Source organism: Aspergillus mulundensis (assembly GCF_003369625.1).
Source record: "Aspergillus mulundensis strain DSM 5745 chromosome Unknown scaffold_5, whole genome shotgun sequence".
Lineage (NCBI taxonomy): Eukaryota > Fungi > Ascomycota > Eurotiomycetes > Eurotiales > Aspergillaceae > Aspergillus > Aspergillus mulundensis.
Window position 1 is genome coordinate 195,993 of NW_020797893.1, and position 25,640 is coordinate 221,632.

The following is a 25,640-nucleotide window of genomic DNA, read 5'->3' on the forward strand; positions in this document are numbered from 1 at the left end:
GCTGATGAGTGTATTTGTCCCCCGCCACTGGCGTTTGCCTATTCTGCCTTGGATGAGGCCGGAGGCTGATCTTATTATTTATGGACAGGCGGGGGTTATGCTGCCCTCAGCTACTATGCTCTTGGGCTGGAGGGTACGGGGACGACGTGGTCTGTTACTATGGGGCCGACGAATCGGCCGGCAGAGGGAGTTACTTTGGAACGTAAGGATTTGAAAATTTGAGTGGCAAGCTTAGAACTCCTGATTGAGCTAGAATCAACACATTCAGCCCGAGAGTGAAAAGAAGAGAAAGGAACAGAGGAGAGGTGGAATGATACATATGTAGACATCTTTTGGTACTCGTACATGCGAATTACTGTGACATTTGACAGACGAGGCAAGAATAGGGTATTCAACCATGCGAACATTGGAGAGAAGAATTGGAAAACGGAAGAATATACGGAAAGAAAATAAGACAAGCAAAACGTTCATGCATCACACAGAGAGAGTGGTGAAGTAGTTGGCAATAAATCAGGGCTCATGGCTGGTAGCTAGCGAAGATTAGAGTAAAGAACGGCCCCTTTCAATAATGGCAATGACATCCGGGCCCAATGTTGCGCGGACGTCGGCCTCTGGGTCGAGCATGAATACTTTCCCGTCCTCTCCAACGGCTTGCTTCATGATGTCCCGGATGTCTTCCGGAATCTCCCAGATTCCTTCCAGACCAGACTCAACAATCCATTTTGGTTTCTCAGGCCGCCCGACGCGGTAGCATAGGGGAAGTATAGGTGTCAGATGCTCACCGTGCAAGTAGTTGAGACAGATGTCGAAGTGCCTTGTCGACTCCATAGGCTCGTTAGATCCTCCCGAGCAACACCAATCTATATTGGGTACCAGCCTGAGTCTCAGATGCTCTAGGTTTGGCATTCTCAGCACCGCGTTCGCCATTGCCGCGAGAATAGGGTGGAAAATCTCGGGATCTGGATGCACTCTCCACTCATGCCATGGATGATCCCCATTTCCCTCCATATTATGATAACCGGGGTATATTTTCTCGGCGTGTTCGGGGTTGAATGGAGAATTGGAGTCTAAATCAGAGCCGGGGTCCAGTAGCGGAGACTGCGGACTGAGAGCTCCCCACACCCGCGCATCATCGGGATTACCGGTGTATAGCCATCCGCCATCGTAGGTGATGAGAGGAAAATCGACATGGACAATCTTCAAGTAGGGGAATAAGCTCTCGCTGATACCATCGCATGCTCCCCATATAGCGGAAGAAATAGGCCAACTCTCGCCGAGATATAGCTCTCGAAGACTTCGTTGGGCCAGTTTGAACACTGCCAGGTTCAGCGAGTCACCGTGCGGGTAGTCTGGGTCATGAGCTAACGCAGTCTGATAACTGTGGTTCTGCGGCGTCTCATAACTCATCTCGATGTAAAGAGTTTCAAGGGCATGCAGGGTAGGTGCCTCCAAAGCCTCTGCTAAAGCAATCCGGTGCTCCGCAGCAAGAGCTTTATGCCTGCGTTGAATTACCGGAAATATAACAAGAGCCAAGTGCCGAATATTTGGCAAGGTGTTGAGAATTGTACCAATAGCGGTCGGGTCAATGCGTCGGCCGGTGGATGCTAGTTGCAGTGAGGCAATGCGTGGCAGGCCAGGAAGTGTATAAAGTCCACTGTCGACATCTCCGGGCAGGGTGAGGCTATGCTCTGGGTAGGACCAACGGTCTACTCGTGGCTCATAAGCGTACGGGTTACGTTCCCCAGCTACGCTTGGTTTAGCGGAAAGAACTAGGCGCATTCCCATCGAGTCTTGCTCATGGCCCCAGAGAGAGAGCTCCTCCCAGAGCTCACTGATTCCTCTTGAAAAAGCGAATATGTTCGTCCGTGCTCATTTGGTCGCTCGAAGCAGTTCACTCGGATCTCGCGATAGGCAGGCAGGTCAATTTGGTAGAAAAGCTCCTTGACCAGTTTCTTGCGTTCCGAGCGTGTGTCGAAAATCTGCTTGAACAGCACAAAATTAATGTTGTTGACCCTCACAGACGCAAAGGTATAACGCTCAACGACGGATTGCCATTTCTTTGAGACAGCCGCGTACCGCGAGAGTTTCTGACTGCACGGCGGTTTGTACAGTTTGGTGGTGCAGATGCTGTGGCTGGACTTGGGCGCGCGTGGTTGCGAGTCCCAGTCAGCTCGATGTCCTGTATCTGCTAGATGGCAAACGATGAGGTCCAGGATCTCATTGCTGAGAACCTGGAGCGACATTTTGCGGGAAATGTCGTTGGGTGTCGGTCAGTGGAGGACGAAGGAGGAACGAACGGCAAGAGCGTATTTATCAAGCAAACACAGAAAGGATTAGGTTGAACTGTTCAAGGCAAGCTGTGAAGAAGCAGAAGATGGGAAGAAAGAAAGAGCTGTGAGAATGCGGGCAAGATCCGAGAGTTGGGCAGAGGAGAATATGGAAGTGAGTAGGGGTGTTACTCCCTAGGAAGGTGGCCACGCACCTACCCCAGATCAAGGATCGCTACCGAGTGCTCTAACTAGCTATAGGCTTTCTTATATAGTAACTATAGGGACTAGCCTATTACCTTGTCCTTAAGGCTCTACCGAAATAAGTAGTCGCTTAACCTAGATATGTAAATACAGGGAAAGAAGACTAGTGCAAGGGTTTCACCATAGAGGGAAAATAAAGCGATAAGCTAACAATTCTCAGAGTATATTGGAGTATAGAAACTGGCCTATAGCCAGTAAGATTCTGTGGTCTATCGGTAATTCCTCACATTCTTCTCAAGGACATAGTTCATCAATACCGTTCCCCAACTGTCAAGACCGTAGTTTGAGACAGTTCTGTCGAAAGTCTCTCTCCAGACTTGATATTATGAATGCTACTAAGGCTGCTTGCTAAACCTATTGGAATTCGGACTTCCGACACAAGATGGTTAATATATGGCCTATCTTTCTCAGCATTCAGAAAGCTACTATGTAGAGACAACAAATAGTGCTATAGTGCCCCTCTGGTTGGATGCTTGACGGCATGTATATATGCCCTGAAGCGTCCAGCAAGAAGTCTTCTCGCCATACAACTGTAGCATTAGATAGTCCGTGAAATGCGATGCTCCTATTGCCAGTCGATGTGGCCCAAAGCCGTTCTGTGCAGTCGATATCCGGGTGTTGCGGAATTAAGCAGTGAATGAGCACAAGTCGCCCCCAGTGTCAATGTCAACCTCGTCTATAGGCAGGACGTATTATGTCGTAACTCCATTCGGCATTGAATCGTACTCCGAGTAATAATGGTGGAATTAAGCGTGGCCACAGCGATGTGAGATAAGTCCGTAATCTCCGGCCGGTGGCTCCACGAAAGCATTCACTGCCCGCACTTTGTGCTGCAGTGCAACACTATGCTGATTGTCTATATAACACCATGCTCTTCCTCCTCTGGAAGCTCCTGTAAGTACACCTCTCATCGACTTTTGATTCCTGTACTCCATTCTCCCTTCCATCTGCACCACCTCTTCAACATGTCCCAAAAGGTGTTCGTCACCGGCGCAACGGGCTTCATCGGCCGTCTGGTCACAGATCTCGCTGTCAAGGAAGGGTACAGTGTTCGCGGTCTCTCGCGTCGTGATGAAGGAGATGCTCTGCTCATGTCTCTTGGTGCAACTCCCGTTCGCGGCGACCTCACCAATGCCGAGCTCCTCACAGAGGAGAGCAGAAATGCCGACATAGTCCTGCACCTTGCGTTCGACCATGACTTCTCCAAGCCCTACCAGCAACTTGTCGACACTGAAATCGCCGCCGTCACTGCACTTGCCAAAGGCCTTGAAGGAACCGGCAAATCCCTCGTCGTCACCAATGGCACTGCAAATGTCGCAGCAGACCCCAACGGCGGAGAGACGGACGAATCTGCACCTCTAGCTGATCACTTCCTCACGAACCGCGATGTCGCAGAGAAGCATGCTCTCTCGTTTGTCGACAAGGGCATTCGTGTTGTCTCCATTCGTCTTCCTCAGTACGTCTACGGCCGCGGGAACGCCACCGGTTTCGCGGCGCAACTGATCAAGATGGCGATCAAATCGGGCGAGTCCGTGTACATTGGCGATGGCGAGTACTGCTTCTCGGATGTGTATGTCGATGACGCTGCGCAGCTGTACCTCCTTGCTGCCAAGCACGCAAAGCCCGGGGACATCTTCAACGGCACTGGCCACACAACCACGACTTACAAGGCCATAGCGACTGCCGTCAGCGAGCTTGTGGGAGTTCCCGATCGCTCCATTACTCGGGATGAAGCAGTTGCGCGCTGGGGCCCATTCTTGGCTGGATTCATTGGAGTCACCAACCGTGCATCGAACCGCAAGGCTGTTGAGCAGCTTGGCTGGAAACCTGTTGGACCGGGTTTGCTTTGGGAGGTACGCAGTGGAAGCTATGTGGCTGTTGCGGAGAAGTTCATGAATGAGGCTGCTGCTCTATAATTGGAGTACCTTGGTGGTTTTGGGCGCTGCGTTTTGCTCTTTTGGAGTAGAATATCCTCATCTGTGTATTATCCACTGTACGTGAGTTCTGGCATGATATGAAGTTGCTATAATCGCATACCCAAGCCAAAATAGTGTCTAATCGCAAGATAGATCAGAAACATGATTGATGAAGGAGAATCGCATACCTTGGCCTTGCTGCTCTAGTCGTTACTTCTCGTGTCCTTTCTTATACGTATCAACGGTATACAACCGTAAGGAGGCCCCTACCGGACGGTTAGTCGACCTCCTCTGTGTCTTTCCATTCCTTTTATTTTCAGCTAAGCAATAAAAACGTTGAGCCTATCCTGTCAACCGTATTCGTCCATGTATACCCTGGGAAGTTCGTCGAACCAATTCGTTGTCAGGTTTCCTACTAAACAGTGCGAGTGTATCTGCCAAATTTTTGTTTGTAGCGCATTTTTCCGGCACAATTTTATACATCTTTTCATTTCTTTACTTGCTTCGTCGTCCTACCACGAATATGTCAGTCTCCAGGCAATGCAACAACGGAATGGGGACGCAAATCTCACCGGCAGACATCAGTTTCGAACCCGTTTTCTGACAATAGCTTCCAGACATATGCCCAAATCATCCTCAGCCTTCTCGACGATTTTCCATGCCAAATCCCCTTGTGTTCAGCGCCAGACGTTGTCACAAACTCTCTATCAACCTCGAGGCACGACAGCAGCTTTTAGCGTCTAGAATTGGCTCAGGCGCCTAAAACGAAAGCGGCGCCTCCGGCTGATTGGTGATCAGTAAATATTAGCTTTTCAATATGCAGGAGGCTTACACCTTTCGTTGCCCACCCTTGCCTCCCTTGCGAGCCTCCAGCCCCTTCCGCACTGCTCTGACCTGGGCTGCAAGTTCCAAGACTGTCTTGATCGACCTCACGATTTCTTCCTCGAGGAATCGAAGTCGTTGCACTTGACGTTTTGATGCCGTGGTGGAAGACTTCTGCTTCCTGCGGACCATTCGGCATCGTCGCAGAGGGTTGCGGCGAGGTGCCGACTTTGAAGCTTGAGTGCTCTGGATGGTCATGGTAAGCAAGAGCACTGGGCGAGGAATGAGGTCAGTTGCTTAGGCTGAAATGAAAGAGTGTAAGACCAAGCGAGTTGGAGAAGTTCAAATGGATGGTTCCAGTGTAGAGACGCCATGAATGATGGCTGGATCCTGGTTGGGTCCTTTGAGGAATGAGGGTGTTATTCGTTGTTGCCGTCTAGAGCTGCGGCAATTGTTGGTTCTGCGCTGTTTGCTGGCTCTGCGCCGTTTATTGGACTTGAGATGTTACCTAGCTAAATGAGCTTTAACATATCAACTACGCACCTCCCCCCTCGTAGAACTCCTCCAAAGCAAAAGATTCTTCGAAACATTATCACCATTCTATCTCTCTTAAGATGTCTCTCCTCCAGCCGATTCTCGACTGCATCTTCGGAGCAAGCCCTTCCACCACTACCATCACTAACAACACCACTGCCTCCCGCTCGCCAGAGAGCATTGCATCGGACATCGTCACCAAGATTCTAAGCGCCGACTCCCCCTACACCCTCCACAAGGAACTCCAAGACGAAGTCTCCACCACGGGCTGGACCGAAGCTGTCGCCAAAGCTACCCTCCAAGGCCTCGATAACGCCATAAAAGCCGGTGCGAAGATGGCCAAAGCGGCAGCGGACGCTCTAGGCCAGGCCAAAGACGCCGCTCTCGAATTCAGCACCGAGCACCCATATTACACCACTTTGATTGCCCTCGGTGTCCTGGCTGTGTTGATGCCCTGGATGCTTGAGGTCCTTGGTTTCGGGGAGCTGGGACCTATCGAGGGATCGTTTGCGGCGTGGTGGCAGAGGAAATATGCGGGAGAGATACCGAAACGTGCGTTGTTCACCTATTTCCAGCGTTTGGGGATGAAGTGGCATTGGCTTTAGGAGCAGTGTTCTCGCGAATTTTCCTTTGGTCACTGAAATTTGAGGGACTTGGAAGCCTCGGCAAGATCTACGTGGTTATTGGATTCAAGGAAGAACATATGTGATATTGAAGTCGGGGAATCACAACATAATGAGTCTGGATAACAGGTAATGGGATTTTTCAAGGCCTCATTCTGAACTCCTTATCCCATAAGCCTTTAGGGGGTGCCGTTCCACACACAACCCACCATAAGAATCCAAGCGACTTTGACGCCCAAGGTCAGTCTTTTGGAGTTAGGTATGTTCCACTGTAAGAAGTCCTGCCCAGCAGAAAATGTATCGTAAAGTCATCCTCAATCGACATCCCACACATTCTCCTGCCCAGACCTAGAATGCGGCAGCAATGTCCGTCTAGCCTCGCCTTCATTCTCAGCATCCTCATTCCCCGCAAGACGCTGCGGATTGCGCCCATTCGCCTGGTGTAAACGCGAGTCCATCCAGCTTGCCCTGCGAGCTGAAAGCTGTGCGAAGGCAATCTACATCCATCCATAAATCAGCCCAGTTGTTTCAATAATATACCACACATCAACTAACCTTGACAATCAAGCCTCCCAAAACAGCCGCAAAAGCCATCCACGAGACACTCCTCTGCGACGCAGTCCACGGCTCAACGCAAGCGCGTCTATACCCCATCTGCAGCTCACATGCATTATCCCCATGCGTCCGATCCTTGAACGGCCACGCGCGATCATGGATGCTCCGTAGCCCGCAGCACTGGAACCGGTCTTGGATTGCGCGAATTGCGTGTGCGTCTTTCTGTGCGAAGAACGTCTGCCATTGGTTCTCGAGGTGGCATGATAGGATGTCGGCGGGGAAAAGGTAGGAGAGAACAAGGGTGCCGAGCGTTGTGAGGAGGATTGTATGGATGTGCGAGAGGAGCGGAGCCGGCAAGGTGAATCGTAGCCGGTTGGTTTGGGTTTGTGATGTGTTGTTAACGAAGAGGCGGTAGCTTAAGATGGCGATGAGTGCGAGGGGGGTGATGAGCGTTGTTGTTGCGGGAATCCATGTTGGAAGGGGGAGGTGGAGGGCTGTCGTGCGCGCCCAGGAGAGTCTGTTTTGCTTGGTTAGACTGAGACTACAGGATTGATTGTCGGTGAAATAGCGAGAACGTACGCTCCGAGGACTAGGGATATGGTTGAGGCCTGTCGAGGGACAGTGAGTAGCTGCAGAAACGGTTGTCCGTGGATAGCCAACTCACCAGAAGCACTAGACCGTAGATGGCCGATGTGGAATCACACTTGGGAGGCATTGTCTACTGCGATTCTGATGGTTCAGGGCTGGAATTGTTAGGAAGGTGAGGAATAAAAGTATGGAGGGGTGTTGTTTGTGCTTGTCGTACAGAAGCGGGGTTTACAGGCCCGCAGATGGTGTGGCCTGTCGTCATTGACCATGGTCAGCCAGCAAACTCAAATATCTTTATTCTGATGGATCTATCTCCTACAGATAATTAGAACCTATACGGCATGGTTGTGGTTGCCACCATGCTTCAATTCCCTGACTTGCTTCTCGACAAATGGCTGCCTGTATGTAACTGGTCAGGATTTCTGAAAAATGGGCAAAAGCAAGACTAGTATACATAATCTGCAGGTAGGTAGTGTTGCTGCAGGGGCAAGTCAACTCAGTACTTTTCAGTATACTTGCGCTCCCATAATAGGTGAGTATTCTCATCCGCGTCTGAGACCACTTCTGCATGGGGGATATACTCCTCCACCCCCTTAATCTGCATCAGATGCGGCAGCTTTGTCTCCTTTTCTTCCATGAGCTTAGCTATATGGTAGTCCATCTTGAGGTCTGGTGAGTATAGCAACGGATCGCCCTTCTTGTAGCCATAAATATGGAGAGACTCCAGATTGGGCGGGAGTCCATCGGCCAGTGAGATATCGTCTACCGCCTTGGTATTACCAATGCTGCGTGCAAAGTAATACAGGAGGTGGACGCCAATACCCAGGTGCTTCAGTTGTGTGAACTCCCTGAAAGACTTGCCTTGAAGGACCTCTGCGAGTGTTTCTGAGGGTGATGGCCCTTCCTGCTCATACGGAAGATTCGGCCACCACTCATCCTCTCTCTTAAACCATGTTCTAGTCGGGGTAAAGAGCTCCGACAAATTTACGTTTTTCTCGAAGTCGAGATCAAGGTACTCAAGGCGGTCTTGGTGGGCGAGGAGGGAATGAAAAATAAGTTCTGGGTAGACGGCGTAGTACTCATAGATGCCAGCCGTTACCCCAATACAACCGCGGCCGCCAACGGAGATGACGAGCTCCTCCAACCGTTTCGCTGAATCAATGGCCGCACAGTAAGTACTGTTGCAAAGATCCGTGTGTTTCATGTAAATTTTGGTATAGTTCGCGGACTGAGGAGGAGGCGGACAATGTATTTCACCGTCTCCATACTGATCTCCGTTTTCATCCTCGGTAAAAGCCTCGAAAATAATGGTCTCGATGACAGGGAGTTGTCGAACAAGATTGAGAGACGCATAGATGTCGAGAGCATCGAACCATCTCGGATCATTGAGTACAGCTTCATCCCCCGGCTCAAATTCTACCGTCCTCACGTTCTGCAAAAAGGGCGCGTACTTTCCGGTGACACTGAGCCCTAGTAGGAGGTCCCTGAAGATATATCTCGGCAGCGGTTGATAATTGCTCGTCGCTCCTCCACCTCGGTGCTTGGATGGTTCTGGGAATTCCCAATAAGGAGGGAAAACCACCAATGTTCTCAGATCACGAGACAGGGAAAACAAGTAAAGTATCAAGGACAGCGGTTCTTTCCCAGTCTCCCCCAAAGCCCGCTTGGTTAATTGCTTGCTCAAGCTTCTTCAAAGTCTGTAGCGGAAGGTCAACCGGGGGTGGAATTTCCCCAATGCAGCCCTCAGAATCGCAAGTGAACGCTGATCTGTCTGATTTTGGGGTCAGAACTTCAGATATCTCGGCGCGTATACTTGGCTCTTCCAAAATGCTGAGCAAATTTGCGAATCTCCTCTTATGTTCTTCTCTGTCATCGTACTTGAATTTCAGAGGCGGCGGGTGCAATTTCCTTCTTATCTGGGATAAACTGGCAGCATGTCGGTAAAACTGTGGTTTGGTAGCTGCGCAGAATGCTGATCGACCGATGGAGGATAGGAGTGCCATTGTCAATGTGAAGTGAAGGAAGAAAGGAGAAGTTGGCCTGGCAGCCGGGACCGGGATCATGTCTCGCCAACGCGCTAGGCCGCTTGTGTGCTCTTTGTTCAGCAATATGAGCACTCTAGGTATCAATTTCTGCTCTTCACTAACAGGTAATGACAGTTAACCGTCAAAGCCACAGTTCTGAGAGACCAGCAGTGTGCCCGACAACACTTACATACGACTGATTCTGGGCAAGCCTTGCAGCTGACCAAACCGGCTGCGTCCAATGCCTTTATCTCGGATAACCCCTTGAATTGTGATGACATAGAGAGCGTTGTAGGTGAAGCCTGAGTCTCCTATTGGGTGGCTACCGGAGGCGCTATATATAAGGTCTGCGAGTCACGTGCAGCTAGTCCCAAACGGGTAAGCGTGGATGCCTGAGGCACCAAGGCAGGGAGCGTCCAACACACCCCTCGACTAGCAAACGTGGCAAACCGCTAATATACATGAAAAATTGAACCCGGTGGTCTTTCCTAATTAGGAAACGCATAGAGCTCACAGGCGGAGAAAAAAAAAAGAACCATTTGTTGACCTCCCATTGGTCAATTCAACAAACTATACCCTAGTACACCCCTCGTGGCGCGTCGGCCCGGCAGCGCGGGGAAAAGGAAGTATAAAGATATCCAAGGCGTGTCATTGGCCAGTTCCATGAGGTATACACCCCTCAGAGAGCTGCCATTGGCTTGCTGGACAAGCTATACGCCCCTCGTGGCGCGGGAGCGGCGGAGGTGTCTTATCCCGGCATCTTGGATCCGGAGAAACGGCTCGGCGCGGGGAACAGGAGTATAGGAGCGTTGGAGGCTTGTCATTGGCCAACTGTATGAGGTATACACCCCTCATAAAGAGGCCATTGGCTGGCTGGACAAGCTATACCCCTCGATGTCTCAGTACCCCGGAGGTTTGTATGCGGGAAGCGGCTCGGCGCGCGGAGGAAGTATAAAAACGCCGGAGGCTTGTCATTGGCCAACTGTATGAGGTATACACCCCTCATAGAGCTGCCATTGGCTGGCCAAACTATACACCCCTTGTTGTCACGGTATCCCAGCGGTTCGGATTCGGCGCGGGAAGCGGTTCGGCAGGCGGAGGAAGGGATATAAGGTTCGGATTTAGCGTCGGGAGCGGCCCGGTGGCCAATGGAAGAATGGTATTGTCGAAATTTGGCCAATTAAGGCCGGAGAAGTCGAAAGAAGTATAAAAAAAGAAGTATAAAATAAGGCTGCAGCACTGCACCCCGCGTGGAGCAACCTTAAAACACGCGCCATATGCAAACGCCCCGGCCGGCCCGCATCGGGATTGACTACCCCCGGGTTCACCTAGATGCCCTTAGGTTACCCTCTGCCCGGGCCTATAGGAGGAGTCTGATTGGCTTATAGACGAAGCCCCTGGTCTGCACCCGACAACAGCCAGCCTATGACAAGTATCAGAATGGTAGCATGCGGGGGGGATTACCACCCGGCCGGTTCGCGGTTAACTACCCCCGGATTTACCCTTTATCCGGGTCCCTGGAAGGAATCTGACTCAGAATGGTAGCATGCAAGCGTGGTAGATATGGACTATAAGGGGTGTGATTGGCTAGCTGCAGGTAGCCAAACTGTCAGTACCAGACGGTCGGTACTATAGAGAGACAGCAAAGAGGAATGATTGGCCATAGGCCAGGGGTATCAAAAGAGGCTTGAAAATTCTGCATGTTGAAAACCCGGGGTATCCCAGCGCTTTGGGAGGCTTCCGCTCCGGCCAATAAGAAAGGAGATAAGACGTATAGTTACCAAAGCGCTGGGACAGAGTAGCGGCTCATAACCTGATGACATAGAGAGCGTTGTAGGTGAAGCCTGAGTCTCCTATTGGGTGGCTACCGGAGGCGCTATATATAAGGTCTGCGAGTCACGTGCAGCTAGTCCCAAACGGGTAAGCGTGGATGCCTGAGGCACCAAGGCAGGGAGCGTCCAACAAATTGCATTCTTTCAACCGCAACTTGGGTATTCCGCCTGTGCTCCTACGGCTCCCCCCGGTCGTTTCCGAGCCCAGAGCTCATTGTTCCGTCCGCTTGGAACCCTCGAAGAGACGATTGTTCAGCATGGGCAAGCGCTTGGCGATATAATTGAGGCTTTCCAAGAGGACCAGACCAGCAGAAACGCGTTCAAAGTTCACATGCGCGAGTCCTGGGATGTGTCTCTTCCAATTGAATGATTCAACAATCTACTCGTACTCGAGCCCTAGTCCAAGTATCTCGACCAGGTAGAGGGCCAAATATCTATAGTCACTGCAACCTCCTTACAGTCTCGTCACCGGGTGGCATTGTTTACTCCCCACATTCAACAATCGTCTTCAAGGATGCTCATCTCAGCAATCGGATGCAACGGGCACTTCATCTGCTTTAGGCCATTGGTAAGTAGAACGATAAGATCTTCTAATTTTAGACATCATGAAGCCTGGTCGACATTCAACTTCAGCAATGAAGCCGCATTCTTCCAGCGGATGCCTTCCAACACCTCCGAAGTCACCATCCCACTCCCCTCCAGCTCTTCCAGCCACTTCAGCCCGTCAGCGCTCTTCGCAAACGGGTAGTCCACGCTATACATGATTCTGTCGGGCTTCGTGTTGCGCAGTATACAAGCCAGCGGGTCCAACGCCCAGTTACCACTCGTCGTTAACCACAGATTCTCGTCCCACACCTCACGAAACGACCTGTGCTTTCCCCATCTTGAGGAAACCCGCTCTATCCTCTGAAGCATGTAGGGAATCATCTCTCCCATATGCCCAATGATGATTTTCAAGTTCGGGAACCGGTCAAACACGCCCGCTGCATACAGACGCAGAATATGGATAGCCACATCGCTGTGCCAGCCAAATCCAAATGAGAGGATGGCTGCGTTCACATCCTCAGATACGTTGGGAAACTTGTACGCTGTGAAGTGTTGCTGGGTGGGCCACGTTGGATGGATGTATATCGGCACATCCAGGTTCGTCGCCTCCTCCCAAAGCACGTCAAATTCAGGTCCGTCATAGTATAATCCGCCTTCTGTATGACTGTCCACTAACGCTCCGACAAAGCGAACCCCGTCAAAAGCGCCCGAGCACATCCGTCGGAGTTCCACTGCGGCTTCTTTGGGCTCATGCATTGGCAGTTCAGCGAACCCGGCAAATCTGCTCGGATAGGCGCGCACGGCTTCTGCGAGCTGGTTGTTGGTATCTCGACACTGGGCGGGTGACAGGTCACCAGGGCCGTGAGAGACAACCTGCATGGTCACTTGCCCGGCGTCCATATCCGCAAGGCGCCGTGGACCCAGCTCGGTGAAACTGTCGAATAGCCCGGGGATGGCTCGCATTTTCTGGTTGAGCGCATTTGGCGATGCGAGCGCAGCACGGGAAAGGAAATGTTCCTCAAGGGTGATGATCGGTCGGGAAATCGATCTCAACAGTGACTGGGCTGGCATGGTTGTTGCAAGTGGTATCTGTCGTTTTGGATAAACTGGTGGTAATGTTCGATGGGGCATGTCAGGAGCTTTATACTTCCTGGCGAGATCTCCACATATCCGGATCAGATTGTTGTTAACTCCGATAAGCTCCGTCATGACGCTATTGCCGATACACCCGTCATGCTGTGGACAACGCTGAGGATGATTAAGCTTAGGAAATTATTCTCATGGAACAGCAGAGGGCGAGGTCCTACAGCGCGCCAAGCAGAATTGGAAAGTGATCAGACTCAATAAGCATCGAAGCGGATATCGTTCCCACATCGTCCCGAGTCGATCCCGCCATAATATGAAGCATGTCAAATTGGCCAGGAAGTAAGTCTATTTCGCATTATAGAGTGGTTTACATGGAGCCAGAAAGATAATTCACAGCTTCTCTAGGCCGCTACCCAAGCGAATCCCACGATCCTTCGGCAACCACAGTTAGTATTGGGCGTGTTGTGAGGGTTGAGTCCAGGACTTACTGTCAGCCAGGTCGGAATGTACGAATGGATCAACCATCCGAGAGACGCAGCTCTTCCTCTCCAAGTCATCCCATTGCAACCTCGGAGCACATCATCAACTACGGCGGTCGCATAAACAGCCGCTGGCATCGCCATAGTGGCATGTTTTGCTCCGCTTGCAAGCTCTGCTATCTGCGGACCGGCCGCCGTGTAGTATGAGCTCTCAGGCAATTCCTCATGAGGAGCATTCTCGAAAATCTTGGAGGCCACAATCCCGGTCATGACGGTGACTACCTTGACGCCTAGCGGAGCGACCTCAAGCCGAAGTGACTCGCCGTACATTCGAACAGCGGCTTTAGAGGCATTGTAAAATGCTAGCTCTATCAGCGTCGGCTCACAAGGGAGATTTCGAGAGCCTTACATCCCCAGGGTACGTGCACAACTCCCGCAAGGGAAGCGTTGTTTACAACCGTCCCCTTAGAAGCAATCAACAGCGGCATGAACGTGTGCGTAACATTGACCATGCCCCAGAAATTAACGTCAAACATCTTCCTCGCATACGTCAAGTCGGCATCCAGAGCTGGGCAGTTCAGAGTCAGCCCCGCGTTATTGACTAGATAGTCCAGCTTCCCGGTGCCGCCCGTATAGGCGATCACTGCCTTCAGGGTGGCATTGATGCTGGACTGAGACTCAGTATCAAGCTCTAAAAGAGTCTTATTCGACAATCGCTCCAGGTGAACCATTCTAGACAGCGAACGTGCCGTCGCAAAAACGTGAAAACCCCGCTCGTGGAAGGCTTCCGCCAGGGCTGATCCAATGCCGCCCTCGCTGCATCCTGTGATGAGAACAGTGGGAAGCGGCCTGTCAGAGTTGAGTACGGTCATCGCTGCTGTGGGAAATGTGAGGTGTCATGTTTGGGTATATCCTCGGCGGCAAATCGCTTTTATTTGTTTCGGCACGGTACGCTATACTATATTCTGGTATAGCTCCCTTCCAAATACTAACCACCGGTTTACTCGGAGTTACTCGCCAAGCAGAGGTCAGGTATGACCACGAGTTTGTTGCCGAGGAACGGGCCACGGGTGGACTCTTGTTGCTTGGAGTTGGACGGCTCGTTCCTCAAATTCACGCGTGGTTTTAGCAGAGGGAACTATGCCCAGGGTGGACATGAACCAGGGAAGAGAGCACCACCGGCGTTTGAGAAAAAGCAGGCTCCAGTCTCCAAGACATGGAAGTCTCCTTGTCTCAACTCTCCGACAAGTGCATTATCTTCTTTAGGGCTAGGCACAAGCCGCCGTTGCATATGCCGGGATGGCAGGAGATGGCCTGTCATCTGTCAGCTCGTTTAGGAGTCAAGAGTTGGAAAGACTAATGCTACATCCTACAAGCGAGCCACATCTCCGTCGTTATTGGGTGAGTTGGATAACCCCTGCTCGCCGGGTTCCCCTCCACGCCACCTAGACTCACAAAAAGTACGCCTTGCATTCAACCACACCCCAAACCCTTGTTTTAACAGGGGCCTATTCAGGACGGCATGGGCCGTCGTGGCGCCATGTGGGCCGGCGATGGGGCCGAAGCTGGCGTATTGGCCTATGCTAATGCAGTGACAGGCGCCGTTAGGGCTAACTGCAAGAGGACAGCCCAGAACGATCGGTTCTATTTCGCTGTATGGACTCAACGAAGCCATCCGGGATGCAAACCCGGTCAGAGTCCGCAAGGCGAGTTAATTAGCCCATTGTTTGGTGGCCAAGGATTGCAACAATTGATATCAAGCATGGGTTTCCAAGTTGCTGGGGCCAGAGGCGCTGATGCCGATCGAGGTTCCCATCAGACTCTCGAGTCTCGACAGCATCTCTTTACACTCTGCGTGGACAGAATAAAGGCCCCGTGACCTTCTAACCCTAACTCCGCTCGCCCTAGACCTCCGCGCAAATATCCTATATAACATGAACTCCGCCCTCGCGAAAAGCGTCTGCGCGACAGTTGCAGCGGATGAAAGGCCGCGGATGGAAACTGGTACAGGCTGGAGGGAAAACTGGCGGATGTGGTCATGACGAGCTGGCGGTATCTAAAAGTCTACGCGCTGGATTTCGGACCGGGGCTGGGATATGTGCGGGATTTTGAGTCTGGTTTTTCGTTGATGCCTGGGGCTTGTTTTATGCTTCCGAGACGGACGAGATATGTAGAGGCTAGGGTTTGGTTCCGATGGACTGGGAGGCGGCAGTTACGTTGAGGACTGGGGAGGATGAGGGTGTGGTCAAGGGCCCATTGTTGGGAGGGATTCTTGCCTAGGCAATGGCGGTAGATCACAGCGGGGGGCTGTCATCTTGTATAGTGCTGAACGTTCAGAGCTCAAGGGTGAGCTTCACGACTTTGATGGACTAAAAAACTGGTGGCTCTTTAAGGTAACCCTAGCCAGGGCAACCAACATAATGAGGGACATGCTAGCATATCGCTAGTCGATGGAATCCCACTGGCAATAGAACAGGCCAGCCTTTATAATCCAACATGTTCAGGATATTGAGTTCTTACGCTAGCTGTTATAACCCGCCTATACACAATATTTTATGGAAGTCTACAATGAATTATCAACGGCCCAGGGTGCGGCAAAGCCTAGCCGCGACCCCTGCAATACCGGATACGAGTCATCTTGCGTCATGGTCGGGATTGACTCGGGCAACCAACCATAATTCGCGTGCTCCACGAATCCCCATTGTCCGGCGTTGTCGTCCAGCCCCAGCGAGTCCAGCAACGAGCCCGGCCAAGCCGAGCTCCCACTAGACCCCGTCTGCGCCACCGGCTCCGATGCATGTTCTTGTGAAGCCTTGATGAAGAGCTGGGTCACCACACGTTCCCCTGAAGCGGCCATCTCACTGAAATCAGCGAGCATCTGCAACCGACGAAGTGCCTGCTCTGCCGCCTGGAGGTCCTTGCGGCGCGTCAACCGGCCAGCCTTGACGCCCAGTAGCATTGTATCCTCCTCCCCATGGCCAAAGGGGAAGTCGGCGTGGCAGCAGAGACCAAGCAGGAGCACGGCGGCCTCGAACGTGTTGAAGATGATGACAGCAAAGCGTGTGTGGGAGCCGCCGAGCTTGGCGTGCAAGGCCGTGACGGCCTCCAGCTTCTTGAGGGCTGCCAGGACCAGGCGCCTTTTCTGCGACTGCAGCAGCACCTGTTTGTATGGGGCAAGCCTGGCGATCTGGGCGGGTTTGAGCAGCAGCAGCGGCCGGAAGTTCCAGCAGATGGAGTCGAAGATGGCGATGTGCAGGAGCTGTCGCTGCGTAGGGAGCTTGAGTAGACGAGTATCCCATTGAGTATCTGGCTCCAGTGCAAATGTAGGCGGCAGCGCCGGTAGATATTCAGCGCAGAACCGGTCGTATCGCTGCTCGCTTTGTAAAGGGTCATACTCAGCATTCCGCCGCGGGCCAAAGCTGCGCCAGAATTGACCTAGCTGCACTTGCATGAGCCGCTCGGTGAAGAGCTCCGGTGCGCTGGTGTCGGTGCTGATTTCTAGCCCGAGACGCAACTGGGGAAGGGCCTCTGATACCAGGTCGTCCGGGAGAAACGGCACGCGGTCCAGCTGCCGGGATAGATGGCTATCTAGGACGTAAAGACTGCACAGCGTCCTTCGCTCAATCTCTCGTTCTAAGTTCTGGGCGCCGTTCGTGCTTGGAAAAGACGCATCGGCGTGGATGCCCGCTTTCTGGGCCGCGCGACTGGCCGCGGCAATGCCCTCCCAGAATCGGTCGGTTCTGCCCTCGCACGAGAACTTGAGGGCGAGGAAGAGGGTGTCCTGAACGCGTACCAGTGACCCTTTCCAATCCAGAGACAGGCACGCTTGGGCGAGGCTGTCGCTCACTTCGCTGCAGGTGTTGCGGATGTTGGTGAGGGAGAGCCCGCCGATACTGTCTACTGTATGGGAAGGGGATGGGAGAGACTGCGCCGCGTACACGCTGATGCGCAGGATCAGAACGGCAAACTCGATGTCGCGCACGGGCAGTGGTTGGTCTTTGGTCCACCATTGTTGCTACTGTGCCAGGAAGCTGGGGGCATGGATGACCTGTTTCATCCTGAAGGCAAGCTCGATTAGCGAATCCTCGCTCGGGGCGTTGACGACTAGAAAACCGCATACCAATTCAGCTCAGATAGAAAGTACTGCACAAGGAAATCAAGCACTTGGCGACGGGGCATTCGGTCGAGATCGCGCTCTATGCTCTGGAGGTAGGTTGATGCACTTGTTTCGCCGCCATGGCTGTCACCAAGACTCTCGACGTCCCACTACACAACAAGACCGGGTTAGTCGGGCAAGGAGACGTCAATCTGCGGAGGCCTTACTCGCCGGAGCAAAGCCATGGTGTTGCAGGTGCTATCCTCAAAGTAGCCAAACGACTGGGCAAGAGCGGAGGGTGGGTTGTATGAGTGTCTTTTCGCCTCGTCCAGAACGACCGGGCATAATCCATCGGGCTCGTGAACGTCCGCCCGATCCCAGAGTGGTTGTGCTGTGTCCAACGGGCGATCCTGCGCCTCATTTCCGGGGGCCCGAGTACGCGAGGACAGCAGCTCCGCCGGAGAGGAACTATAGAGACACTCTTCTGGTCTTCAACGGCGGCTACAATGATTGCATGGATATTGACGGTTACACTATTTGCCGAGACAATGAGAGTATTAGCCACACTTGCCCTCTGATCAATCGGTTCACGTACCTTTCGTTTGCGCTTGTAGCAAGGGCCGCAGGAGGTGACCCGACGTTTTCGGCCGTCGGGATGCATCATCATATGGGATCCTTTCCGTACCGTTCGAGAATTGTAAGACATATGTCTGAATCCCGTGGAGCACTAGCACCGTGGGGAGGCTGACAGGGGAAAGGAAGGGAGTAGGGACCTGTTGGGCTACCTGCCTAAGCTCCCGCACTTGGCCCGCGCTACTACCTAGGTACTAGGTAAGCACCTCTCCGATGGATCGTTTAACCAACATCCTCTTCCATCTGACATCTACGTCCATAAGCCTCCATTCAGCTTCCCAGACCTCTTCATGGCTACAGTTACGTTACCTCACCACTGCGTCCACCGCAAATGGACCTGGGTCGCGTTGGCATGCAGGATCACCCGTGGGTTCAATTTCCTTCGGCCGATGAATGTCAGTCAACCAAACGCTGCGGTGTTATTTGGGCTAAAGTCCGCCGTCGGCCTGGACTCTTGACTTTCTTTGTGTCTAAGATGGGATGATCATGATGCGGTCCTCATCGGTCGGTTTTAACGGAAATAAGGAATGGAGTCGTCAGGGGGCCGTCAGGGGGTCGTTGGGGAGAATGGTATATCATACCCTATATGTCTCCTGGGTGAATCGAATGCGAATGAAAGGGTACCTCGGTCATGCATCGCTCGGAGGCTGTTGTTTAAACAGAACATACCTGACGATTTTAGTCCTACCCCAGAGCGCTACTTCAGAGAGTTTCCCACCCTAACACCAAGTCATCCCCTCGTGCCATGGAGCCTTCGACACTCTCTTCTTTTGTTCGCAAGAAAACAGACCTAGAGGCCCCTGATGCCCGACTCTCCACCATTGAGCCCCCGATGCCCGACTCTCCACCATTGAGCCCCCGATGCCGCAAGATTCTCCACTGTCCGCCGCAAGCGGAGAAAAGACGGGTGGAAAGGCGACGTCAGGCACACTGACGAAGATGCCCGCAAGGTCACCGGCTTCCGCTGGTTCCTCGTCTGCGCCGCCCTCTACCTCTCGGCCCTGATGTACGGATTGGACACAACCATCGCTGCCGACGTGCAGGGAGCCGCCACCGAGACCTTCGGCGAGGTCTCTCAGTTGGCCTGGATCGGCGCCGGCTTCCCGCTAGGATCGGTGGCTGTCATCCTACCCTACGGGTTCCTCTACACCACTTTTAACATGAAATACCTATAAATCGCCGGCATCGTGCTCTTCCAGGCCGGCTCGGCCCTCTGCGGCGCAGCGCTCACCATGAACGCGCTGATCGTTGGCCGCGTGTTTGCCGGTGCCGGCGGCACAGGTATCTACCTGGGCGGCCTGAACCACTTCTCGGCCATGACAACACGGCAGGAGCGCGGCACCTATCTCACGGGCACGGGTTTCGTGTGGGGGTTGGGCGCCATTCTCGGGCCTGTCGTCGGGGGCGGATTCTCCGACTCATCAGCCACCTGGAGATGGGGTTTCTACATCAACCTCATCATCGGCGCCATCACGGCTCCTGTCTACCTCTTTTACCTGCCGGCCATCCATCCGGGGGCGGGCAAAGGCCTACACAACCGCCTCGTGAGGCTCGACTACGTGGGTTTCGTGCTCAGCGCCGGCATGTGGGTGGCGTTCGCGATGGGGTTCATCTCGGCCGGCGGCGTGTGGGCGTGGAGCGAGAGACGCACGATTGCCATAATCATTGTCTTCGCTGTGCTCCTTGCTTTATATGTTCTGCTGCAGTATTTTTGTGTCTTCACCACAACCGCCACGCGATCCTTCCCGGGCCATCTGCTGCGCTCGCGCACACAGATCCTGGTCTACATCACCACCACCTGCGCTAACACCGGCATGTTCTTCACCACCTATTACATTCCCATTTACTTTCAGTTCACGCAGAACGATAGTTCGCTGATGGCCGCCGTGCGGCTCCTCCCCTACCTGCTAGTCACCATCACCTGCAACCTGGCCACCGGCTGGGCGCTACCCAAGATGCAATACTACATGCCGCTGTGCCTGGTTTCAGGCGCGCTAATGACGCTCGCCGCGGGACTGTTCGTCGGCCTATTATCAACTGACACCCCTACTGCGCAGGTTTACGGCTTCAGCATCCTAATGGCCGTGGGCACCGGCATCACCATGCAGCTGGGTTACGCCGTTGCCAGTCTCAAGGTTCCCCCGGCGGATGTCTTCAGCGCCATCAACTTGCAGAACGTGGCCCAGATTGGCGCTACGGTCATCTATCTCGTCGTTGCCGGCCAGGTGTTCCAGTCCACGGCGGTGCGGATCTTGAACGGAGCGCTGGAGGGACATGGGTCCAGCCAGGCGGAGATTCAGGATGCGGTGGCAGGAGCTCAGAGTCCGCTGTTTCAGAGCCTTAGTGGGCATCTGAGAGACTCCGCGATTCGGGCCATCACAGGTCATGGTTCCGAAGATGATCCGCGACAGGATATATCAAGGTAGGTTAGGCGCAGCTGTGGCTACGTACTGCAAGAGCAACTCGGGACATATTCCTTAAGTTCTAGTCAATCTCTATTAGGTTTTAAGGCTTTAAAATTAAGAAAGTATACAGATATTCTCACTAGGTTCCCTAGGAAATAACACCCTCTTCCAAGCCCTAACTCACTCACGTGACTAGCAAAGCATTGTACTCCGAGCGCTTACGTAGTTCTTGGCGCTCATCATGGGCGGCTTGATCGTCATCCGACACGCGGAGAAAGCAACATCATCACGAGAGAGACCTCCAGGCACCTTTATTCTTTCTTTTATCATACGCCGTATAACTCTATATTATAGCCCTTTATAACTTGGATGTATCTCCGATAAATACCCTTCCAGCCGACCCCTCAACACGATGCGGGGACTCCGCTTCATCCCCATCGCCGCGGCCCTGAGCTTCCCCACGCAGTCCCTCGCCCAGGGCAAAACGAAGATCCACGAAGAAGGTCGGTGTGCGATTCGCGGCCACTGCGGGAAACAGTCGTTCTTTGGCGGAGAGCTCCCGTGTCCGGATAATGATGTCGCGAGGGAGCCGGAGGCTGCGGTGAGGGAGAAACTGGTGAGCCTGTGTGGCGCCAAGTGGGAAGATGGGCCGGTATGCTGCGAGGAGGAACAGGTGAGTTACTGACCCTAGGATAATTGAATCTGAGGCAGGGAGCGCGCTAACCGGTTGTGCTTGCGGTGCTTAGATCGATGCGCTGTCGAATAACCTGAAGCTCGCGGAAGGGATCATCGCCTCGTGTCCGGCTTGCAAAGACAACTTCTTCAACATCTTCTGCACGTTCACTTGCTCGCCGGATCAGTCGCTCTTTATTAATGTTACGGATACTGCGCAGGGAAAGTCTGGGAAAGAGCTAGTCACGGAGTTGGATAATATATGGTCGGAGGAATACCAGAGCGGGTTCTACGACAGCTGCAAGAATGTCAAGAATGGCGCTTCCGGTGGCAAGGCGATTGACTTTATTGGAGGCGGCGCGAAGGACTACCAGCAGTTTCTGAAGTTCCTGGGTGACAAGAAGCTGCTGGGGAGCCCTTTCCAAATCAATTACCACACTGAACCTCCGGCAGACTCCCAGGGTATGAAGGCGCTGCCGGTTCATCCAAAATCTTGCAATGATGCCGATCCGGCGTACCGTTGCTCATGTGTCGACTGCCCCGATGTGTGTCCTGAGCTTCCTGCGATCAAGACCGAAGAACGGTGCCACGTGGGGCTTCTACCGTGCCTGTCGTTCTCTGTTATTCTTATCTATTCGGTCTTTCTGCTTGGAGTTGCTAGCTTTACGAGTTACTTTACCTATAAAGAACGCCGATACCGCAAGCCTGAACGGGTGCGACTTCTACAAGATCCGGTTCCGAGCGACGATGAAGATGAGGACAGTATTGTTCACGCAGGCGGGCATCTGGAGTACCCGCATGGATATTACAAACTCAACTCTATGCTTGACATGATGTTTAGCCGCATTGGGTCTATTTGTGCTCGTTTCCCCGCCTTAACGATAATATCGAGTATTGTCGTGGTTATCCTTATGAGCTTAGGTTGGCTGCGGTTTGCGGTGGAGACGGACCCGGTCCGCCTCTGGGTGAGCCCTACTTCGGCAGCGGCTAAAGAAAAGGCGTTCTTTGATGAGAACTTTGGACCATTTTACCGCGCCGAGCAGGCGTTCCTCGTCAATGATAACGAGACTCGGGATGGGCGGCTCCTTGATTACGACACGCTTACCTGGTGGTTTGGCGTCGAGTCGCGTGTTAGCTACTTGTTGTCTGTGAAACACCAACTGACCCTGGATGATGTCTGCTTCAAGCCTACAGGTGACGCGTGTGTTATCCAGTCGGTGACTGGTTATTTTGGTGGCTCGTTTTCAAACCTCGATCCAGATACCTGGCAGGATCGCCTGGTGCATTGCGCAGAATCGCCCGGCGACGTAAGCTGTCTTCCGGCCTTCTCACAGCCTCTCAAGCCCGAAATGATTCTAGGTGGCTATGAGGAGACAGGGGACGTTCTCGATGCTAAAGCATTGATAGTGACTTGGGTTGTGAACAATCATGGACCAGGCACAGAGAAAGAGGCCAGGGCTATTGATTGGGAGGACAGTTTCCAACAGCTCCTTCGGTCGGTACAGAATGAAGCCAAATTTCGCGGTCTCCGTGTTTCTTATACTACGGAAGCAAGCGTTGAGGAAGAACTGAACAAGTCAAGCAACACTGACGCCAAGATTGTTGTCATCAGCTACATCATTATGTTCATATACGCATCCCTGGCTCTTGGCTCCGTGACGATGACCTGGAAGTCTCTGATCCACAATCCGGCCAATGCCCTGGTGCAGTCCAAGTTCACCCTTGGTGTGGTGGGAATCGTCATCGTTCTGATGTCTGTGTCTGCATCGGTTGGTTTGTTCTCTGCTGCTGGCGTCAAAGTCACTCTGATTATCGCCGAGGTGATTCCTTTCCTAGTTTTGGCCGTCGGCGTGGACAATATCTTCCTCATAGTTCACGAATTTGAGCGGCTCAACGTCAGTCATCCAGATGAAGAGATCGACGAGCGCATTTCCCGGGCTACTGGTCGGATTGGACCTAGTATCTTCCTGTCCGCCATCACGGAAACTGTTGCCTTCGCATTGGGTGTCTTTGTTGGGATGCCTGCTGTCAGAAACTTCGCCATCTACGCAGCGGGCGCTGTCTTCATCAATGCCATCCTGCAGGTTACGATGTTTATTTCTGTTCTGGCTCTGAATCAGAAGCGCGTCGAGAGCCTCCGTGCGGATTGTATTCCCTGCTTGACCGTGCGCAAGGCCCACTCTGGCATGCCGGAGGACCCAGGTTTTGACGATCTGGACGGAGAAAGCGCTCTGCAGAAATTCATCCGCAAGATCTATGCACCGTTTCTTCTCCACCGCAGAGTCAAGGTCGTGGTGGTAATTACCTTCCTTGGTATCCTGACTGCCGGGTTGGCTTTGATTCCGGAGGTCGCCATGGGCTTGGATCAGCGTATTGCACTCCCGAGCGACTCTTATCTGATAGATTACTTCGATGACCTCAGCGAGTACTTCAACGCCGGTCCTCCTGTCTACTTCGTCACACGGAACGTGAACATCACGGAAAGAAAGCACCAACAGCAACTTTGCGGACGGTTCACAACATGCGAAGAGTACTCACTACCGTTTGTACTTGAGCAAGAGTCAAAGCGATCGGACGTTTCGTACATTTCAGGCTCTACCGCCAGCTGGATTGACGACTTCTTTTACTGGCTCAACCCGCAACAAGACTGCTGCTATGAAGACGGCAAGCTGTGCTTCGAAGATAGAACACCCGGCTGGAACATCAGCTTGTCTGGCATGCCCGAAGGCTCCGAGTTTATTCACTATCTTGAAAAATGGATCGACTCCCCCACGGAGGCTTCATGTCCTCTAGGTGGAAAAGCACCATACAGCAACGCTCTTCTTTACGACCCGAAACGCATCATGACCAATGCAAGCCACTTCAGAACCTCTCACACTGCACTGAGGACGCAAGATGATTTCATTAAATCATACATCTCCGCACGGCGCATTGCGGATGGTATCTCGGAAGAGCATGGGATCGATGTGTTCCCTTACTCGAAGACGTACATCTTTTTTGACCAGTATGTCTCTATCGTTCAGGTCGCCGGTACTCTGCTTGGTTCTGCTGTGGCGATTATTTTCGCCATTACCTCTATTCTTCTCGGCTCTGTCGCCACAGGTGCTGTCGTTACGGCGACAGTCGTGATGACCGTAGTCGATATCATCGGCTCCATGGCCATCTCAGGCGTCTCGCTGAACGCCGTCTCCCTCGTCAATCTGGTCATTTGCGTAGGCATTGCTGTTGAATTCTGCGCCCATATTGCTCGAGCCTTCATGTTCCCATCGCGCTCGATCATGGATAACGTGCCGACAAAATACCGCGGCAAGGACGCGCGTGCCTGGACGGCACTGGTCAACGTCGGCGGTAGCGTCTTTAGCGGCATCACCATAACCAAACTTCTCGGGGTGTGCGTTTTAGCCTTTACCCGGAGCAAAATCTTCGAGATCTACTACTTCCGGGTATGGTTGGCGCTGATCATTTTCGCGGCCACCCACGCGCTCATTTTCTTGCCTGTTGCGCTTAGCTATTTCGGCGGAGATGGTATGTTACATGCACTACATCTAGTCTACCGGTGTTTACCCGAATACGTTGCTGACAATTTACTAGGATACGCTGACCCCGAGGCCAGTGGGGGTCTAGAAGAAAACCTTGCTTCTAGAGGGTACCGCTCCCTGCTGGTTGACGATGATTATGACTCGGACGAATACTAGTTGCGCTGGTTCGCGGCTGCATCTTTAGCGATGAGCACCCCTCCTGCATACGATGTTGAGGTGGGCGACTATGTCAATATATGCTGTTTTCCTCTTGTTTGTTACACTAGCATAAAATACGAGCAGCAGTGCTGGCTCTGGCATTGATATCGTTCTTTTGGTTGCTAATGATTGGAAATTCAAATGTCGTTGGATACTCCTGCTATCTCCCCCCTTTCTGTTTGTATACTTCGGATGCGGCCCAAATTTTGGCTGGCCGCAATGCATAAGCCATCAACAAACAATCAACGGGTACAAAAGGCAACGCCGGCCTACAATGGCAATAACAGCATGTCTATATAATGCAATTTAGACGTACAGATCTTGAATTAATGCTGGGCTCGTCGAGTCCTACATATCTATTGACCTCGATTAAATGCTTGAAGAGGTGTGGAGAGATCACATGACTGAGCCAAGCGCTAGCTTCTCCTAATTTTTTTTTTTTCTCGGACCTTTTCTCCTTCGGGCCCCTCCACAACATTCTTCTTCTTCTTTTCTTCCTCATCCTCCCCTTTTCCCTTTTCTTTTGCTTGTTATCTTTCTTTTGTTCATACTTTTGTGATA

The 25,640-nt window shown here is 52.6% G+C and overlaps 10 protein-coding genes across 10 annotated transcripts; 5 read left to right on the forward strand and 5 right to left on the reverse strand.

Moving 5' to 3' along the window:
• Positions 1 to 540: 540 nt before the first annotated feature.
• Positions 541 to 1,721, reverse strand: DSM5745_05424 (uncharacterized protein; the record flags this gene model as incomplete). The annotated part of the gene is made up of 2 exons (XM_026747440.1): positions 541 to 1,498; positions 1,711 to 1,721. The coding sequence occupies 2 exons, from the start codon at positions 1,719 to 1,721 to the stop codon at positions 541 to 543; spliced, it is 969 nt and encodes a 322-aa protein (XP_026603272.1).
• A 1,775-nt stretch (positions 1,722 to 3,496) lies between these two features.
• nscE (NAD-dependent epimerase nscE) lies at positions 3,497 to 4,447 on the forward strand (the record flags this gene model as incomplete). The annotated part of the gene is made up of 1 exon (XM_026747441.1): positions 3,497 to 4,447. One exon carries the CDS (start codon positions 3,497 to 3,499, stop codon positions 4,445 to 4,447), a length of 951 nt encoding a protein of 316 aa, XP_026603273.1.
• A 1,436-nt stretch (positions 4,448 to 5,883) lies between these two features.
• DSM5745_05426 (uncharacterized protein) lies at positions 5,884 to 6,408 on the forward strand (the record flags this gene model as incomplete). Its single annotated transcript, XM_026747442.1, has 1 exon — positions 5,884 to 6,408. The coding sequence occupies one exon, from the start codon at positions 5,884 to 5,886 to the stop codon at positions 6,406 to 6,408; it is 525 nt and encodes a 174-aa protein (XP_026603274.1).
• A 332-nt stretch (positions 6,409 to 6,740) lies between these two features.
• DSM5745_05427 (uncharacterized protein) lies at positions 6,741 to 7,696 on the reverse strand (the record flags this gene model as incomplete). Its single annotated transcript, XM_026747443.1, has 4 exons — positions 6,741 to 6,923; positions 6,982 to 7,498; positions 7,561 to 7,589; positions 7,646 to 7,696. 4 exons carry the CDS (start codon positions 7,694 to 7,696, stop codon positions 6,741 to 6,743), a joined length of 780 nt encoding a protein of 259 aa, XP_026603275.1.
• A 369-nt stretch (positions 7,697 to 8,065) lies between these two features.
• Positions 8,066 to 9,572, reverse strand: DSM5745_05428 (uncharacterized protein; the record flags this gene model as incomplete). The annotated part of the gene is made up of 2 exons (XM_026747444.1): positions 8,066 to 9,053; positions 9,169 to 9,572. The coding sequence occupies 2 exons, from the start codon at positions 9,570 to 9,572 to the stop codon at positions 8,066 to 8,068; spliced, it is 1,392 nt and encodes a 463-aa protein (XP_026603276.1).
• Positions 9,573 to 12,028: 2,456 nt separating this feature from the next.
• Positions 12,029 to 14,408, reverse strand: DSM5745_05429 (uncharacterized protein; the record flags this gene model as incomplete). The annotated part of the gene is made up of 3 exons (XM_026747445.1): positions 12,029 to 13,219; positions 13,546 to 13,898; positions 13,946 to 14,408. The coding sequence occupies 3 exons, from the start codon at positions 14,406 to 14,408 to the stop codon at positions 12,029 to 12,031; spliced, it is 2,007 nt and encodes a 668-aa protein (XP_026603277.1).
• A 1,691-nt stretch (positions 14,409 to 16,099) lies between these two features.
• On the reverse strand, positions 16,100 to 17,877 carry DSM5745_05430 (fungal specific transcription factor domain-containing protein; the record flags this gene model as incomplete). The annotated part of the gene is made up of 4 exons (XM_026747446.1): positions 16,100 to 17,477; positions 17,556 to 17,594; positions 17,657 to 17,802; positions 17,860 to 17,877. 4 exons carry the CDS (start codon positions 17,875 to 17,877, stop codon positions 16,100 to 16,102), a joined length of 1,581 nt encoding a protein of 526 aa, XP_026603278.1.
• A 1,133-nt stretch (positions 17,878 to 19,010) lies between these two features.
• DSM5745_05431 (uncharacterized protein) lies at positions 19,011 to 19,440 on the forward strand (the record flags this gene model as incomplete). Its single annotated transcript, XM_026747447.1, has 2 exons — positions 19,011 to 19,146; positions 19,205 to 19,440. The coding sequence occupies 2 exons, from the start codon at positions 19,011 to 19,013 to the stop codon at positions 19,438 to 19,440; spliced, it is 372 nt and encodes a 123-aa protein (XP_026603279.1).
• Positions 19,441 to 19,497: 57 nt separating this feature from the next.
• Positions 19,498 to 20,691, forward strand: DSM5745_05432 (uncharacterized protein; the record flags this gene model as incomplete). The annotated part of the gene is made up of 1 exon (XM_026747448.1): positions 19,498 to 20,691. One exon carries the CDS (start codon positions 19,498 to 19,500, stop codon positions 20,689 to 20,691), a length of 1,194 nt encoding a protein of 397 aa, XP_026603280.1.
• A 391-nt stretch (positions 20,692 to 21,082) lies between these two features.
• ncr1 (sphingolipid transporter NCR1) lies at positions 21,083 to 25,037 on the forward strand (the record flags this gene model as incomplete). Its single annotated transcript, XM_026747449.1, has 3 exons — positions 21,083 to 21,343; positions 21,417 to 24,867; positions 24,934 to 25,037. 3 exons carry the CDS (start codon positions 21,083 to 21,085, stop codon positions 25,035 to 25,037), a joined length of 3,816 nt encoding a protein of 1,271 aa, XP_026603281.1.
• Positions 25,038 to 25,640: the final 603 nt, after the last annotated feature.